The sequence below is a fragment of the Micromys minutus genome (assembly GCF_963924665.1).
Source record: "Micromys minutus genome assembly, chromosome: 13".
NCBI classification, from domain to species: Eukaryota; Metazoa; Chordata; class Mammalia; order Rodentia; family Muridae; genus Micromys; species Micromys minutus.
Window position 1 is genome coordinate 58,602,888 of NC_137982.1, and position 20,236 is coordinate 58,623,123.

The following is a 20,236-nucleotide window of genomic DNA, read 5'->3' on the forward strand; positions in this document are numbered from 1 at the left end:
ATAGTAGCCAATGATTGAATGACAAATTTTATACAAATTGACAGGGTATTTGTTTTCTTTTCTCTTCAAAATGGACCAAAATACTACATTCAGAAACTTTACATTAGTTATTTCAATTGCAATGACATTCGACTAAGATTCAAAATAATATTGATTCATATAATCTAGTTTTATTTTATTTTGTTCTTTTTGTTTTAAATTATGTTGAAGAAATGTAACATTAACATGATGGCTTTAATTCTTATAAAACTCAAATTTTCATAGAGAACCAAGCTACAAAATTTAATTGCTAACATATACCTAAGACTTATAAAGTAGTCAGATGTCCTACTATATGAGGTAAAGTAGTTAGGCATAGTTAGTTTGGGCACATACAATATTGTTGTGTTGGCTATGAATTATTTTTGAAAGTGTAAGAATTCTGATAAAATGAAAAAAAAAAAAACATTTACACAGGATGTGGCAAGACCCTAAGTACCGCAGAATCATTGAAAGCTGTGAAATTCAAACTATCTCTGTTCTGAAGATTTCTAACTCTGGCATGAAGACAGCTTCTGTGGGTTACAGCCAGCATGCTAGGGCAGATATAAAAAATAAAGCCTCACCTTTCTGGTGGAAAACCTTTGCTATAATTTTAGGATTAGAAAAGTTAAGCATCAGTGGTATAAACGAAAACTGACAGAGCTGTCTTTTTAAAGATGGTTGTGAGCCACCATGTGGTTGCTGGGATTTGAACTCAGGACTTCTGGAAGAGTAGTCAGTGCTCTTAACCACTGAGCCATTTCTCCAGCCTCAAGAGCTGTCTTTTTAAACTTACTCTGATTGGTTACAGAAAGGCAACCAGCAGTTAATCCTAGTTTCAGATCCCTCTTTAGAAATAAAAGAAACACAGGCAAAGTTGAGTTGATCTCTGAAGATCTTGCACCTGCAGTGAATTACACCTAAGCAGAATTACATTAAAGGGTTTCTTTCTATTTAAGTTCAATAAATCATGAAAAAGTACAGGCAGATTAAAGACATGAAGTTTGATATTATTATCAGAGTGGTGATAAAAATGGTTTGTATATGTTATAGTTTTTTTTTATGAACTTTTAGAAATGTGCAAAATACTGTGATGATGTTCACCCCCCACTAATCTCTTGCTTGCTTCCCACTCCTACAGAAACCTTCCATCTTGCTCCTTTTTTCATGTCTTCTTTGTGTCTCATTGAGTTTTAAAACTGGCAATACACTAATATACACATATATTATTTTAAGGGATGAATAAAATGGGGTCTAAAAGAAATCCAAGTAATTCAAGATCATTGGTTATATATTTGATTTTTCTGCTATATGAGGTTTGTGTAAAGTACAAACTAAATGCATGATGTATCAATGAATTCAAATGAGTACAAGTAAACAAGTATTCTTTTGAATTAACTGTTCAGAACAATAATCTTAAAATCTTTATTTTAACAGAACTGAGTATTTTAGAATTTTGCATGTTTTTCTACTTACTTCATGCTATTGTTCTGATCAAACATACTTTAGATATACACTCTGCTTTTAACTTTAATGAATTGGAAATCAGTTTTAAACTCATCATCACTGGTACTAAAACCACTTATTATAAAATGTTTTAAAATTTCTTCTTTGCCTAAAAATTTTAGTGAATTGCTTGTGTTATTTAGCAGACTAATGGAAAATTTGCTACTACATCATTTCCCATTGTATCAATGATATCTAAAAGTCTACAATTCAATAGTGTTTATGCAACCTAAAGTGTAATTGGGTGGATAGAAAAGTATCACAGTGTATGTGAAGCCTGGGTTCTGTGCTTTGCATCATCAAAACAATATTAGTAAAAAGTGAACAGAGAAATACTCATGATGTCAGGATTACATTATTTCAAAACAACAAAGAGTAGCAAGAGTACGTAAAATAATTGGGAGAATGTGAAAAATTCAGCTAGATGTCTTGGCAGTGGTATGTTGGAAAGTGATAGTAATATGTTCATTTTAAGATGACATGAAGGCTAATTGTCATTGTAAAATTGGCCCACACGGGGAGAGGGACGCTATGATGGAGAATCATGTCTATATAGTTGATCTGTGAACATGTCTGTGTGGTATTTACTTGATTGTTTATTAATATAGAATGTCCCAAGTTAAGGTAGGACATTCCATTGCTAGGAAATTTGGTCTGGACTATATAAGAAGGATAGCAGTATATGAGCCTGGAGATAAAAATTGAGCAACATTTCTCTATGTTATTCTACTGTTTCTGCTTCAGTTCCCAATTCTAGTTGATGGCCTTGGGTTGGCTTATCATCAACAACTGCTTTCTCTAAGTCAAATAAACCTTTTTATTCTCAAATGTATTTTGTTCAGTGTCTTATCATATTAACAAAACACAAATTACAACAGTCTAGAATGATTGAATGTTTTGAATTTATTAATTAAATTATAGTTGACTTAACTTAGATCAAAATATGGGCAGGTTGATAAAATACAAACAAAATATGATGGCTCTTCTCAACATGTTGAATATAGGTACATACTTATTTTTTTTTAAAAAATACATCTAGAGTGCTTTTTCATGTGCTAATATTTATTCAGTTAGAATGTATGTTCTTTATATATACTTAAATACATAGGTATTCATAAATATAGCAGTTTAAATTATTAAGACCAAAAACATATTTTTCAATTAAGAAAATGCAATTTTATATAGCGATGTAGTGATTCCAAATACAAAAGCCCAATATTCATGTACATTTGCACAGAAAATGTGTGTTTCAGTGTTTCAACATATTTTAAATGAGGTAGTTCTCAAATATTACACTTCATATAGTTATATGTAATTATTTTTACACTTAGCCATTTATTCTGCACCTCTAAAATAAAGAGCAAAAAGTAAACTGAGTTCTAATCCTTTAAGTATCTATTTTGTAGTTCTTTTGTGGTTTCCTATACATTTTTATTGGATAATCCATAATTATATAATGATGAAACAAATACAATTTATTCTACAACATTAATATTTATCTCAGGAATGTAAGAATATTTAGCAGAAATTAGTATTTTCAAGGTGTTACAAAAAGGTTTCTTGGATATCTTTTAAATGAAAATAAAATATCAAAATTCTTCAAATCCTGTACATTTTTAATCTAATCTTCTTCAATAAATGGGACAATATGTAACACTGTGACAAACATATTTCTCACTTGTTTATAATTTATCTAATTTCAGATAGACACTGTGGACCATGAACTATAGGACTAATATCACAGAATTTCTTCTCCTAGGACTTTCTCAGACAAAGGAAATAGAAGTTATCTGCTTTGTGTTATTTTTACTTTGTTACATTGCAATTTTATTTGGAAACTTACTTATTATTATTTCTGTCACATGTAGTCACCTTATCAATCAGCCTATGTATGTCTTTCTGTGTTACCTAGCACTTTCAGACTTGTGCTACACCTCTACTGTGACACCCAAACTGATTATCAACTTAGTAGCAACAAAAAAGTCAATTTCCTACAATGGTTGCATGACACAGCTTTTCACTATGCACTTCTTTGGGGGCATTGAGGTCTTTATTCTTACAGGAATGGCTTATGACCGCTATGTCGCCATCTGTAAGCCCCTGCACTACACTGTCATCATGAGCAGGCAAAAGTGTGATGCTGTGATTACTGCTTCCTGTGCTGGGGGATTTCTGCATTCCTTTGGTCAATTTCTCCTGGCAGTCTTTCTACCCTATTGTGGGCCCAATGAAATAGATCACTATTTCTGTGATGTGTATCCTTTGCTAAAACTGGCCTGTACTGACACCAGAAAAATTGGTTTCTTGGTCATTGCTAACTCTGGCTTGATGGGCTTAGTGACTTTTGTGGTCTTGCTGATATCATATGCTGTAATCTTATATACTGTCAGGTCTTACTCTACAGAGAATCGTAGAAAAGCTCTTTCTACTTGCAGTTCACATGTTACTGTAGTAGTACTTTTCTTTGCTCCTCTACTGTTTATTTATATTCGACCAGCAACTACATTACCAGAAGACAAAGTATTTGCTCTCTTTTATACTATCATTGCTCCCATGCTCAACCCCCTTATTTATACACTCAGAAACAAGGAGATGAAGAGTGCCATCAAGAGGCTATGTTACCGTATGTCAGGGAGTGAAGGAAACAGGATGAATGGAGTCACAGATTTCTACAATCACACAGTTTCTTGAAGATGTTTATAACTTAAATAAGCAAAAGGCAAATCTCCTGGCAATGTGTCTTATTCCTAGTGGTATGTATAAGGTTCTCAATGAGATTATATTTACTGTTCCCGATATTGATCCAGACATTTTACTATAGTGTTGGTATTCTATTTTTCTGCTGGTTTTGATGTTTAGATTACTTGTATTAAACTGCTCCTTTGGTTGTATAATTAATTGGTTCTATAATAATGACAAAAAGTCATTCACAGCAATGTGCTACCCAAGTGAACACAGAGAGCATACATAATGCATTATGTTGTATGACTATGCTTAGTAAACTTAATATAAACCCAGATACCAGGAATAATCAAAGAAAACTCTTATCTGTACACAAATCAGAGATTATTTAAAAGATATATTTTCTAGGCCCAAGAATATTTCTAATAATTTTATAATCTAGATTTTTTTTCCAATCTGAAACTTTTCTTTCATGGCATCCTCTGGATTTACAAATATCTAAAATTCCCCTCTTCTTCACGCTTTTCTGTGCCATGTGAGGTCTCACTCTGTTATTGATGTTTCATTTAAAATGAACATTCCACACTTATTAATTTAGGTTTGGCCTGCTATCGGTTTCTGTAATATTCATTATTCTGACAAGAAAACTTCTTTAATAAGGGTTGAAATAGCTTTTATTCCTTGTAAAATAGTTAAGAATCAACAAAAAGTTAGTATTAACTGGATGCTACCATTGAACTAACACAACAATGAAAAATAAATAAATAAAGCTAAGATAAATGCCTCAGGCTGATCAATATTTAATTCTTATTCAAGAGATGTTGAAAGGACTCAACAAAACTGAAATAACATGAAATGAATTGTAAGATGGTTTACCTTAATCTAATTTGAATTACATTCAACATAACACTGAATGAGCCAGGAATCTTCAAAAGCTGTTTATATGATGGAGGAGGGTGTGGGGGAGGGAAAAACATGTGTTAGCTTTCTCTGAACAGAAGAAACATAGGACTGAACAACCATCAGGGCATTACAACCACATAGGAAGAACAATATCAACTAAACAGATTACTAAGAGCTCCCAGAGACTAAACCACCTACCAAAGATTATATATAGAGCTATCCATTGTTCCAGATATGTATGTTCCAGGGTATGGCTTAATCTGCCATTAATTGGAGGTGCAAACCTTGGTCTTGTGGAGGCTTGATGCCCCAGTGTAAGGGGATGCTAATGAAGTGGGGTGAGGAGTAGGTGAGTGGTTGGGGGAGCACTCTCATAGAGGCAAACAGGACAGGGGAGAGGGGAAATGAAATGAGGGCAACTGGGAAAGGAATGAAGGGGTAACTGGGAGGGAATATATTATTTGAAATGTAAATGAATAAAGTGATTAATAAAACAAAACAAAACAAAACAACAACAACAACAGCAGCAGCAGCAGCAAAACAAACCCATGGTCTTTCTGTAAACAAAAACATAGGACAGCTCTCTTTAAACAGGAAAACATTAGGTAATCTTAGAATTCGGTTTAATGAACCCCACAAGTCAAAGAGAAATGGAAAATTAATTTCCTCATTTAACCTCGTTTAGCTTCATCTATTTTTTACATCAATACTGAAATTCTCAAGCAGTAATTGAAGAAGAAACATACAAAAAATTGTGTATACACTTGTCCAAGTCACTGCATAAAAACCAGCAAATTTATTTCTTGGATATTTTTTATTTACATTTCAAATGTTATCTCCTTTGCCAGTTTCTCCTCAAGAAATCACCATTCCCTCCCCTCCCAATGCTTCCCTGAGTATGCTCCTCCAACCACCCACACACCCCCTCCAGCGTTCACTCCCTGACATTCCCAAACACTGAAGCACTGGGCCTTTGCAGAGCAAGGGCTTCTCCTCCCATTGATACCCATCAAAGCCATGCCTCTGCTACATATGCAGATGGAGCGCTGGGTCTTTCTTTTCTTTCTTTCATTTTTTAAACTTTATTTTAAAAAACAAAGATAAAAAATTTAAGCATTTTTACATAAATGTATACAAATACAATTGTGTCAGTGCTTGGCTTTTTTTTTCTTCTTTTTTTAAGGTTTGATACTCTGCATTAAGGTCTTACTAGTTACAATGAGCAAAAAGTACATGTAAAACAGGATGTAACCCGGAATTAGTCAAAGTTTTCTTGGTGTGTAAGGATTGAGCATGACATTTTTTTGTTGTTGTTGTTTTCTTTTCTTTTCTTTTTTTCTTGACCCAGAGGCTCAGACTGCCCCAGATACAACTCACAGACTGTGTGAAGCTCTGGGTCTTTCTAATTGTACTCTTTGCAGGGTAGTTTAATCTCTGGGAGCTCTAGTTGGTTACTATTGTTGCTTTTATGGAGCTGCAAACCCCTTCAGCTCATTTAGTCCTTTCTCTAACTCCTCCATTGGGGAACTCATTCTCATTTCAATGGTTAGCTACAAGCATCTACCTCTGTATTTGTCAGTCTCTGGCAGATCTTCTCAGGACAGAGCTATATCAGTCTCCTGTCAGTATGCACTTCTTGGCATCTGCAATATTGTCTGGGTTTGGTAGATGTAAATGTGATGGATCCCAGGGTGGTGAGTCTCTGGCTCCACTTTCTTTCAGTCTCTGTTCCAAACATTGTATTAGTATTTCTTCCTGAGAATATTTTTGCTCTCCCTTCTAAGAAAGACTGAAGCATCACACTTTCATCTTTCTTCTTGAATTTCATGTGCCCTTGAAATGTAGCTCAAAGCACTCCAAAGTATTTTACAAAATAAAAACAGAAAAAACACTACTCAATTTATTCTAGGAAGCCACAATTGTGCTTATACCTAAACCACAGAAAGTACCAACAATGAAAATTTCAGACAAATTTCTCTTATAAATATCGATGCAAAAATATTTAACAAAAACCACCAAATCCTACAATCTTTTTGTGTGTAAATATTTCAGGAAAATATATCAAAATAAAATTATAGAATTTAATGAAAATTAAATGAACAACAAGATTGCAATAGAAAATTGAAATAAGAAGTACGCTGCTCCACCAGCCAATATGCTAATATTAGAATTTAAATTTTGTCTTGTTGATGATGACCATGCTGTGAACAGGCCTGCAGAAAGTCACACAGCAGTCACAGACAGTGCCCTTCAAGATTAATATTTCAAGTATTCCAAAGAAATACATACCAAAGGACTATGGCATGCAGTCAGCATAGAAGATGTCTTTTCTAGCTACTCATAGGTTGTTGAAATTTTGAGTCACACAAGAGGCAAAATATACGTCTATAAAAGTTAAGTCCCTGAGTACAGAGTACATAAGCAGATGACAAAAAGAATGATGTATCAAATAAAGAAAAGCAATGCAGACTTTCCTAGCAAAAAAGCCGTGTAACACACTAAGAAAAAAATAAAGCAAAATACCTGTATGTCATGGTCATTCAAAAGTCCAAGCAGAATGAATTCTGAGACATTCCTTTTTTCTCCATCTCTTTCAATGTCTCATATATAGAATCAGAAAAAATAAAGAAACAAAATTTCTATAAAATGAGCAATTAAACAATTATGTAAATTGAATGACAAATAGGACAAAATGAACTGATGCAGTACAAAGGTGATGTTAATTGTCTGGAGCTATATCAGGACAAGCTTATAACTCACAAGTGATCATTCAGAGATGGTCAGCATCAGGGTATTATATAATCTGTGGATGGTTCACCCTTATTCAGCAAGGCTGAAAGAGATTCATTTTAGTAAAAATCCCTGCTATTGTTATGTTTTTTCTGTTATTATTAAACATATATAACAATCATTAAGTTGAAGCCCATCCTATTGGAGCAGATCTATGAAGATGTATTGTCCTGTATATATATGATATATAGTGATGCTATATAGACATATAAATGACTTCTGAAGTCTTAACGACAATCCTATAGGAATTACTAAAATAATAACCGATTATTAAGCTCTTTTATGGTGAGACTACCGTTAGGTCATTTCTGATATTTAAAACTGCAATGAGAACACTGTCAGTCTTCAAGTGTTACCAGTTAATTGCTCTTAGATACTAGTCAGACTTTCTCTTAATCAGAGCACATTCCACGAGGTTGTACAACAATTAACAAAAATCAGAAAAAGAGAACTAACAATTTATTATAAATGCTGGAACAGAGGATAAAATATTGACAGGGTTTATCTATACAAAATTTACTAATAACTTAGATATGGTTTTAAAACTTCAGTAAACCTGTGGAGCTGACTTGGGTAATAAATGTTTGGCCAGAAAATTACTCCTAATAGATATACATGTAAACATTCACTGTTGTACATTTCAATTTCAATTTATGATTTGATTTTTTGTGTGAACTTCTGATTAATTTTGTAATATTTGATCATGTATTCTGAAAGATGTAAAAAGACTGCAGACTAAGAGAGAGAGGTGATTCCATTATTATCCCTTCCCATTCCATTCCTTTATTTTTTTTGAACAACTTTATTTAAAAAACAAAGATAAAAAAATTAAGCATTTTTTCATAAATGTTTACGAATACTTTTTTGTCAGTGCTTGGCTTTTTTGTTTTTTTAAAGGTTTGATAGTGTGCATTAAGGTGTTACTAGTTACAATGAGAAAAAAGTACATGTAAAACAGGATGTAACCCAAAATTAGTCAAAGTAATCTTGGTGTGTAAGGATTGAGCATAATTATTTTTCAGGAACTTCATGCAGTCTGTGAGTTGTTTCTGGGGTGTTCAGAGCTTTCTGGGGTTAGTATCCCATTATCAGTGACGGCATATTATGTCTGTTCTTTTGTGACTGGGTTATCTCACTCAGGATGATATTCTTTAGATACAATCATTTTCTTAAGAATTTTGTTAAGTCATTGGTTCTGATAAGCTGAGTAGTACTCCATTCTATAAATTACCACATTTTTTTTATCCATTCATCAAGGAAGGACATCTGGGTTTTTTTCAGCTACTGGCTATTATAAATAGAGCTGCTATGAACATTGTGCTGCATGCATCTTTGTTGTATTTTGGAGTGTCTCTGGAGTATATCCCCATAAGTGGAATAGGTTGATCTTCAGGTAGTACTATGTCCAGTTTTCTGAGGAATCACCAGACTGATTTCCAGAGTGGAAGTATCAGTTTACAACCCCACCAACAGGGCAGGAGTATTCCTTTTTCTCCACAACCTGGCCAGCATCTTCGGTCATCTGAGTTTGGGATCTTGGCCAATCTGACTGTTGTGATGTGGAATCTCAGGGTTGTTTTGATTTGCATTTCCCAGATGGCTGATGAGGTCAAGCACTTCCCTAGATGTTTCTCAGCCATTCCATATTCCTCAACTGAGAACATTTTATTTAGCTCTGTACCCAATTATTTAATGGGGTTGTTTGATTCTCTGGTGTCTAGATTTTGAGTTTTTTGTATACCTTGGATATTAGGCCTCTATTTGATATGAGGTTGGGAAAGATCTTTTCCCATTCAGTTGTCTGCCATTTTGTTTTCTTGACAGTGTCCTTAGCCTTACAGAAACTTTGCAAGCTCCTTAAGTACCATTTGTCAATCTTTGACCTTAGAGCAAGAGCCATTGTTGTTTTGTTCAGGAAATTTTCTCCTGTGCCTATGTGGTCTAAGGTTTTCCTATTCTTATCTAATAGTTTAGGTGTACCTGGTTTAATGTGGAGATCTTTGATCCACTTACACTTGAGCTTTGTACAAGGAGATGAGAAAGTATCTATTTTCATTCTTCTGCATGCTGAGTGCCAGTTGGATGAACACCATTTGTTGAATAGGCTGTCCTTTTTCCATTGAATGTTTACTGCTCCTTTGTCAAAAATCAGGTGACCATATATGTGAGGGCTCATTTCTGGATATTCTATTCTATTTCATTGATCCCCATACCTATTTCTGCACCAGTGCCATGCAGTTTTTAGCAAAATTGACTTGTAATATAGCCTGAGGTCAAAGATGGTGATTTCCCCCAGATGCTTTCTTGTTTTTGACGATGGATTTTGCTATTTTAAGTCTATTCTTATTCCAGATGAATTTTCACATTGCTCTTTCCAACTCAATGAAGAATTGGGTTGGAATTTTGATAGGTATTTCATTGAATATGTTGATTGTTTTTGTTAAGATGGCCATTTTTAAAATGTTGATCCTTTCAATCCATGAGCATGGGAGATTTTTCCATTTTCTGAGATCTTCCTCAAATTCATTCCTTAGAGATTTGAAGTTCTTGTCATACAAATCCTTCACTTGCTTAGAGTCACACCAAGGTATTTCAGAGATTTTGTGGCTATTGTGAAAGGTATGTTTTCCCTAATTTCTTTCTCCACATCTGTGTCCTTTTAAAATAGGAATGCTACTCATTGGTTTGAGTTAATTTTATATCCAGCCACTTTGCTGTACTTGTTTATCAGCTGTTGGAGTTCTCTGGTGGAATTTGTGGGGTCACTTAAGTACACTATCATGCCATCTGCAAAAAATGATGTTTTTACTTCTTTGTTTCCAATTTTTATCCCTTTGATTTCCTTTTGCTGTCTAATTGCTCTATCCAGGACTTCCAGTACTATGTTGAATAGGAAAGGGGAGAGTGGGCAGCCTTGTTGAGTCCCTGATCTTAGTGGGATTGCTTCAAGTTGCCCACAGTTAAGTTCAATGTTGGCTGTTGGTTTGCTGTATATTGGTTTTATTGTGTTTAAGTATGGCCCTTAGATTATTGTTCTTTCAAAGACTTTTAACATGAAGGGGTTATGAATATTGTCAAATGCTTTTTCAGCCTCTAGTGAGGTGACCATGTGATTTTGTTCTTTGAGTTTGTTTATATGGTGTATTAAATTGATGGATTTCTTTTTATTAAACCATCCCTGCCTCCCAGGGATGAAGTATACTTGATTATCGTAAATGATCGTTTTGATGTGTTCTTGGATTCAGTTTGCAAGGATTTTGTTGTGTATTTTTGAATCAGTGTTTATAAGTGAGATTGGTCTGAAGTTCTCTTTCCTTGTAGAGTCTTTGTGTGGTTTATGAACAAGGGTTATTGTAGCTTCAAAAAATGAGTTAGGTAGTATTTTATCTGATTCTATCTTGTGGAATAGTTTGGAGAGTATTGGTATTTTATCGTCAATAAATATCTGATAAAATTCTGCAGTTAACCCATCTGGACCTGGGCTTTTTTTGGTTGGGAGGCTTTTGATGACTGCTTCTATTTCTTAGGTGTTTTGGGATTAATTACATGGTTTACCCAGTCCTGGTTTAACTTTATTATCTTGTATTTGTATAGGAATCCTTCCATTTCCTCCATATTTTCCAGCTCTGTTGAGTATAAACTTTTGTAGTAGGATCTCAAGATTTCTTGAAATTCCTCAGTTTCAGTCATATGTCTCCACTTTTCTTTCTCATTTTGTTAATTTGGATACATTCTTTTTGCCCTCTAGTTAGTCTGGCTAAGGATTTATCAATCTTGTTAATTTTTTCAAAGAAACAGCTCTTAGTTTTATTGATTTTTTGGATTGTTGTTTTTGTTTCTATTTGATCTATTTCTGCCCTAAGGTTGATTATTTCTTTCCTTCTACTCCTCTTGGGTGTATCTGCTTCCTTTTGTTCTAGAGCTTTCAACTGTACTCTCCAGTTGCTAGTGTATGCTCTCTTCAGTTTCCTTTTGGAAGCACTCAGAGCTATAAGTTTTCCTCTCAGTACTGCTTTCATTACATCCCATAGGTTTGAGTCTGTCATGTTTTCATTTTCATTGACTTCTAGAAAATCCTTAATTTCTTTCTTTATTTTTTCTTTGACCCTGTTATTGTTTAATAGAGCATTGTTTAGTTTCCATATATATATGGGCTTTTTGTTGTGTTTGTTGTTATTAAAGACCAGTCTTAGACCATGGTCATCTGAAAGCATGCATGGGAGTATTTCAATCTTCTTATAGAGACTGAGGCTCATTCTGTGTCTAATTATGTGGTCAATTTTCGAGAAGGTGCCATGAGGTGGTGAGAAGAAGGTGTATTTTTTTTTTTTTAGGATATGTTCTGTAGATATTTATTAATTCCAGTTGATTCATAGTCTCTGCTATTTTTATAATGTCCTTGTTCAGTTTCTGTTTCCATGATCTGTCTATTGGTGAGAGAGGTGTATTAAAGTCTCCCACTATTATTGTGTGGGGTGAAATGAGTTTTTTTATCTTTAGTAGGGTTTCTTTTATGAATATGGGTGCTTTAGTATTTGGAGCATATGTGTTAAGGATTAAGAGTTCCTCCTCAAAGATTTCCCCTGTAATGTGTATAACATTTCCTTCTTTTTTTTTCATAACTTATGGTTGGAAATTTACTTTATTCGATATTAGAATAGCCACTCCAGCTTGGTTCTTGATGCACTTTGCTTGGAAAGTTTTTTTCCAACCTTTTTCTCTGAGATAGTATCAGTCTTTTTCTCTGAGATGGGTTTTCTCTATGCAGCAAAATGCTGGGTTTTGTTTATGTATCCAGTCTGATAGCCTATATCTTTGTAATGGGGAGTTGAATCCATTTATATTAATAAATATCAAGGAGTAGTGGTTGCTGTTTCCTGCTATTATTGTTTTATAGGTTGAATTGTGCCTGTGTTTCTTTCTCCTTTTGGTTCTCTTGCTTAGAAGTTTTCTTGTTTTTACTAGGATGTAGTTCCCCTCATTTTATTGGGTTTTCCACCTATAATTCATTGTAGTACTGGGTTTGTGGTCAGATATTTTGTAAATTTAGTTTTTTCTTGGAATATCTTCATCTCTCCATCTATGGTGATTGATAGTTTTGCTGGGTATAGCAGCTTGGGCTGGCACTTGTGCTCCTTTAGGGTCTGCATGATTTCTTTCTAGGCTCTTCTAGCTTTCTTAGTCTCTGTTGAGAAATTGGGTTTGATTCTGCTGGGTCTGCCTTTATATGTTACATGATCTTTTTCCCTTACTGCTTTTAGTATTCCTTCTTTGCTTTGGGCACTTGGTGTTTTGACTATTATGTGTTGGGAGAAATTTACTTTATTCGATATTAGAATAACCACTCCAGCTTGATACTTGATGCACTTTGCTTGGAAGGTTTTTCCCCACCTTTTTCTCTGATATAGTGTCAGTCTTTTTCTCTGAGATGGGTCCAACCTATTTGGAGTTTTGTAGGCTTCTTTTATGATCATGGTCATATCATTCTTAAGGGTAGCGAAGTTTTCTTCCATGATTTTGCTGAAGATATTTACTGTGCCTCTTAGTTGATATTCTTTGCCTTCTTTTATTTCTATTATCCTTAGGTTTGGTCTTCTCATTGTGTCCTGGATCTCCTGGACATTTTGGGTTAGGAGCTTTTTGGTTTTTGTATCTTCTCTGACTGTTTTGTCTATGTTTTCAAGGTTGGCCTTGGCCCCCAAGAATCTCTCTTCCATCTCTTGTAGTCTGTTCGAGGTGCTTGCATCTGTGACTTCTGATTTCTTTTTTTAGGATTTCTACTTCTAGGGTTTTCTCTTTTAGTGTTTTTTTTATCGTGTCCTATTCTGTTTTAAATTCCTTCTTCCATTCCTAAATCTCTTTGTTTCTGTTTTCGTCTAGTTCTTTGAGTTCTTTGAGTTTTTTCTTGTTTCTTCTTTAAAAAGCTTCTAATTATTTATGCTTTTCCTCCTGTTGTTGTTTAAGGATATTTATCATCATCTTGAGGTAGGATTTTGTGTCTGAGTCTTCTTTTTCTGGAGTATTTGGCATTCTGCCGTTTGCTGTGATGGGAGAGCTGGGCTCTAGTGTTGTCAGGTTGTCTTGGTTTCTGTGGGGTATGCTCCTTTGCTTTCCTTTTGCCATCTTGTTGTTAGTGATTGGTTCTTGCCTTTCCCTTGTACTGGCCACTGTCCCTGGATCTCTGCTGTTGCTTGTGGTGGATGGTCTGAGTCTTTCTCTGCACCCAGAATCCACCAGCTGGAAACAGAGGGTCCAATACTTGGTTCTTGGTTCCTGGATCAGGCAAGGCAGGGGCGCGCTTTCCATCGCATTTGGCAATGATCTCTCTGCCCCCTGGCTAGTCAGAACCCCTTCTCACCAGGCCTCTGTCTCTGGGTCTCAGCTAGTCCTTGTGGTGGATGGTCTGAGCACTGTTCTGCACCCCAAAGCTGCCAGCTCGGTACTGAGGGCTGGATGCTGGTTTCCTGGTCTCTGGATCTGGCAGGGCAGGGGCGCACTTCCCGTGCATGCTTGGCAGAGATCTCTCTGCCCTCAGGCTAGTAGGAACCTTTCTCACCAGGCCTTTATCTCTGGGTCTCCACTGGTCCTGGTGGCAGATCTCCCATTTCTTTTCTGTTCCAATCCATTCCACTCCATCTCCACTTCATTCCATTCTTTTTCCCTTAGAAGAATGTTTTCTCCTTTAGGAACATCTTTTTTCTTTCTCCTGCCCAAAAACCAGTACCTGATGGGTTTAGCGTAGAATTCCTTCAGACCTTCATAGAAGACCTAATACCAATACTCTTAAAAATATCTCACAAATAGAAACAGAGGGAATACTACCCAACTCATTCTTTAAAGCCATAATTATGCTCATTCCTAAACACACCAAGCCCTAAAAAGAACAGGAACTGTATACCAAATTTCATCATGAACATTGATGCAAAAATATTCAATAAGATTCTTGCAATCTGAATCTAAGAACACATCAAAACAAATATTCTTCATGATTAAGTAAGGTTCATCCCAGGGATGCAAGGATGATTCAATAAAATAAAAAAAAAATCCATCAATGTTATTCATTATATAAACAAACTCAAAGAATAAAACATATGATCATCCCTTTAGATGCATAGAAAGCATTTGACAATATTCAATACTGTTTCATGTTAAAAGTCTTGGAAAAATTAGGAATTCAAGGCTCATACTTAAATATAGTAAAATCAATATACAGCAAACCAGTAGCCGAATTCAAACTTAATGTGAGAAACTTGAAGCAATCCTACTATAATCATGGACATGAAAATGCTGCCCACACTCCACCTACCTATTCAATATAGTACTAGCAGTACTAGCCAGAGCATCAGACATCAAAAAGAAGTAAAGGGGATACAAATTGGAAAGGAAGAAGTCAAAATATCACTACTTGAAGATCATATGATAGTATATTTAAGTGATCCCAAAAATTCTACTAGGAAACTTTTATAGCTTTTAAACAACTTCAGCAAAGTGGCTGGATATAAAATTGACTCAAAAAATTAGTACCCTTCCTCTACTCAAAGACCAAACAGGCTGAGAAAGAAATTAGAGAAATGATACCCTTCACAGTAGTCACAAGGAATATAAAAGAGTTGGGGTGACCATAACCAAGCAGGTAAAATAGCTTTAAGTCAAGAACTTCAAGTCTCTGTAGAAGAAAATTGAAGAAGACCACAGAATGTGGAATTTTCTCCTATACTCATGGACTGAAACGTTCAGTATACTAAGAATGTCCACCTTGCCTAAAGCAATCTACAGATTCATTGCAATTCCCATCAAAATTCCAACTCAGTTCTGCATAAGATTAGAAAGAGTAATTTGCAAATTCATTTGAAATGTTAAAAACCAGGACAGGAAAAATTATTCTCAACAGTAATAAAATTTCCAAGGGAAACACCATCCCTAACCTAAAGCTATATTGAGACCAATTGTGAGAAAAACTGCATGGGATTGATACAGATACAAGGCAGGTATTATCAATGGAATAGAATTGAAGGCCAACAAATGAGCTGACACATCTAAGGTTACTTGATCTTTGATAAAGGAGCAAAAAGCATTCGATGGGAAAAGGACAGCCTTTTCAACAAATGTGCTAGTTCAACTGGCAGTTCAGCATGCAGAAGAATGCAGATCAATCTTTTACTTGCACACAAAAAAATAAATCTCAAGTCCAAGTGGATCAAAGACCTCCACATAAAACCAGGTACACTGACACTAATAGGACAGAAGGTTGGGAAAAGCTTAGAAGTGTACCTTTTTCTTCCTTGACTTCTGAATTGAAGACTGAATGTTAGAATCCAGCTGTTTCAGCTGAGATAGTGCAATCTTTATTTACTTATTCCTTTGCTGTTTTAGAAAGAGGTGCTAAGTGCCAGAGTCTGCAGTTTCTGGCCTCAGAAGTTCACAGAAGTCAGGTCAGCCACAGTTTCATAGTAACTTAGACTTAGATAGTAAACTTTTTATTATACAGCAACCCTAAATATCTTGTAAGACAAAGTCTTAGTCCCTTCCAAAGCTCTTCCCCCTTCACTGCCTCAAGAAGAACTGACAAGTTAATTATCTGTGTTGTATAGTAAAAAATGTGTAAATTACTATATCCATTGTATAGAAGTCTATTAAATGCTGATTTTGCAGTGAAAACCTACATTGTTTTCAACATTTTCAAACAAAAAAATAATTTATGATATTTTGAAACTTACTCTCTTCACAAAAACTAAATGTAACAATAACAATGTCCACTAATAAGTTTAATTTAGGTAATATAAAATATTTCAACACATTACTAATAATAAACAAAATTACTACCAAAATGTTTTATATCAAGATCAATTTAGGTAATAAAATTATTTAGACACATTAATAACATAGGTGTTTTATCAATTGTTTTAACTTTTCTTGTTTTTGGTATAAGTGGGAGAAATATCCTAAATTAAATGTTTACTAACACTCTTGTTCTCTTGCAGTCTTCTCTTCCCCTTTTCCTCTTCTTGCTCTTCCCTTCTGCCCTCTCTCCACGTGCATATATCATGGCTGGCCTCTACTTCTCTGTTCCCCTCTCCTCTTAAATCCCCTATGACTTGAATAAACTGTATTCTGTACTAAAAATGTTTACTCACAGCCATATTTATTTAAAATGTATTGGCACACTATTTAACACATGTGAAAAATGATCGCCATTCTCATATTGAGTCAATATCTCGAAGGAACATAAAAAACCTGTCAATACACAAATATTCAAAATAAAAATTCAAACTACAAAATAAAAGCTTAAAATTCGTGAGAACATTGCATCAATATAATTCTGGAGAACAAGATCCCTAAATTTCTAGGAATACAAATAGATAAAAAACATCATAGCAAATTTCACAGGTTTAAAAATATTTTTAAAAATTGTTGCTTTCAATTTTAGTGATTAATTGATGATTTCATTATCTTGAACTGTAAACACAGAAAATATACAATAAAATAAATAAATAAAAGAAAGACTATAAGAGCTTGAACATAAGAACTCCTGGTGATACACAATGTCTTTCTGATACAATGTATATGCTTTCTCATGAAGTCCAAATATTGGTGATTGAAAAAGCTAAATAATTAAACTCACCACCAGTGATTATGCCATTTGGATAGAGGAAGATTTTTTTTTCTTTTTACAAGTTTCCACCTATATTTTTTATCCAGATTTTTAAATTTTATTGGAAATTCTCTGTATTTACATTTTTAATTGAACAACTTTATTTTACAAAACAAAGATAAATGTACAGATGTTAAGCATTTTTGCATGAAATATATGAATACATTTTAGTCAGTATGTGATTTTTTAAGGTTTGATAGTATGCATTAAAATCTCACTAGTTACAATGAGTAAAAAGTACATGTAAAACAAGATGTAACCTGGAAATAGTCAAAGTTTTTCTTGGTGTGTAAAGATTAAGCATAATGATTTTTCATCATTTTTTGGCCTTTGTTTTTCTTGAACTTCATATGGTCTGATAGTTGTTACTGGGGTGATCAGAGCTTTTTGGGGTTAGTATCCAATTATCAGTGACTGCATGTTATGTCTGTTCTTTTGTAACTGGGTTATCTCACTCAGGATAATATTCTCTAGATGCATCCATTTTCTTAAGAATTTCATTAAGTCATTGTTTCTGATAGCTGAGCAGTACTCCACTGTGTAAATATACCACAATTCTTGTATCCATTTTTCTACTGAAGGACATCTGGGTTCTTTCCAGCTTCTGGCTATTATAAATAGACCTGCTATGAACATTGTGGTGCATGCGTCTTTGTTATATGTTGGAGCATCTCTGGGGTATATGCCCAGGAGTTGAATAACTGGGTCTTCAGTTAGTACTATGTCCAATATTCTGAGAAATCGCCAGATTGATTTCCAGAGTGGTTGTATCAGTTTACAACCCCACCAACTGGGGAAAAGTGTTCCTCTTTCTCCACAAAGGGGAACCTGCCCATCATCCTGCTCATCAGACTGGACTCTCACCTCCACACCCCCATGTACTTCTTCCTCAGTCATTTGGCTTTCACAGACATCCCTTTCTCATCAGTCACAGTTCCAAAGATGCTTGTGAATATGCTGACACACACTCAGTCAATCTCCTATACTGGGTGTTTTTCCCAGGTGTATTTTTTTTATAGTTTTTGGAACCATTGATAGCTTTCTTCTGACCTCCATGGCATATGACAGGTATGTGGCCATCTGCCACCTTCTCCACTACACTATCATCATGAATCTGAGCCTCTGTGTTCTTCTAGTAGTCATGTCTTGGGCATTATCTTCAGCCAATGCACTTGTGCAAACACTCCTCTTGGCTCGCTTATCTCAGTTTAGAAACAATACCATCCCACACTATTTTTGTGACCTCTCTACTTTGCTGAAGCTGTCTAGATCAGACACCACCATCAATAACCTCATTATTTTTGTTTTAGGTAATTTGGTTATTACTCTGCCATTCATATGCATTCTGGTCTCTTATGGCTACATTGGAGTCACCATTCTGAAAACTCCCTCCATCAAGGGAATTCGCAAAGCCTTGTCCACCTGTGGTTCTCACCTCTGTGTGGTTTCTTTGTACTATGGAGCCATCATTGGACTATATGGTGTCCCCTCATCTAATAACAATAATGACAAAAATGCCACTGTGGCTGTGAGCTACACTGTGGTCACACCCATGTTGAATTCCTTTATTTATAGTTTGAGGAATAGGGATATGAAAGCAGCTCTGAGAAACATCTTCAACAGAACAAAATGATGTACCTACTAATTCCCATTAGCTGCCTAGGACTCTGACATGATTGACACATGTAATATCTTCTCTCTGAATGGCAATCTTAAAGATATTTAAATCAGACATTCTTGCATATATCTTGCATGTTACACTATACCTCTTTTCTTGATTTTGATAGTCTTGGGAAAGGGGTCTCTAAAACATATACACACAAATTCTTTTTGTTTTTTGAGGCTAACATAGTATTTATTTTTATTTTACCTTATTTTTACTTGTTATTTTGAGAACTTGGATAAAACATATAAAGGAAAGAATCAGGGAATGTTTTATAAAAATAATATTTTAGTTTTACAGCCATACATTGCTTAAGAAAACACACATTCAAATCTCAGGTTACTTTATCATCAATAATAAATTTTGTATATGGTACACATTTATTCTGTGTAGCATATTAACTTGAAAATATGAAAGTTGAACACATCAAGCCTATACAAATGTGATCAAGTACACATCAGAATATAATAATTCATTACTTGCGAGAAGTTCCACAAACTAAAGAAATCAACATAGCTTTTTTTAGTTTTGTTTGCTTAGATTTTAAGATTCAAAGCTATTCCTTGTAAATACCTAATCATGTTTCTAAATATGTATACTGTTAAGTGGAGGACACTTGGTCACAAGTCAAATATAGCACAGCTCTTGTTTCTCTGCCTACTTAGAGAACCTCATTTTTTTAAACAACTTTATTTTACAAAACAAAGATAAATGTACAGATTTTAAACATTTTTTTGCTTAAAATTATACATTTTTGTCAGTACTTTTTCAGATTTTAACATAATTTTTACATAAAACTATATGAATATATTTTTAGTCAGTACTTGATTTTTTTCAAGGTTTGATAGTATGCCTTGAAAACTTAATAGTTACAATGAGCTAAAGTACATGTAAAACAAAATGTAACATGGAAATAGTTAAAGTTTTCTTGTTTTGTAAATTTTTTTTGGTTTTGTTTTGTTTTCTTGGACTTCATAGAGTCTGTGAGTTGTTTCTGGAGGAGTGCAAGCCTCTGGGGT

General features: G+C 34.5%; 1 protein-coding gene and 1 pseudogene across 2 annotated transcripts; both read left to right on the forward strand.

The window, feature by feature from the left end:
- Nucleotides 1-3,246: 3,246 nt before the first annotated feature.
- LOC308428958 (olfactory receptor 4P4-like) lies at nt 3,247-4,218 on the forward strand (the record flags this gene model as incomplete). Its single annotated transcript, XM_080927598.1, has 1 exon — nt 3,247-4,218. The coding sequence occupies one exon, from the start codon at nt 3,247-3,249 to the stop codon at nt 4,216-4,218; it is 972 nt and encodes a 323-aa protein (XP_080783724.1).
- Nucleotides 4,219-15,174: 10,956 nt separating this feature from the next.
- LOC308429250 (olfactory receptor 1J21-like) lies at nt 15,175-19,187 on the forward strand (annotated as a pseudogene). Its single transcript has 2 exons — nt 15,175-15,261; nt 18,377-19,187. The product of its transcript is annotated as an olfactory receptor 1J21-like (transcript).
- Nucleotides 19,188-20,236: the final 1,049 nt, after the last annotated feature.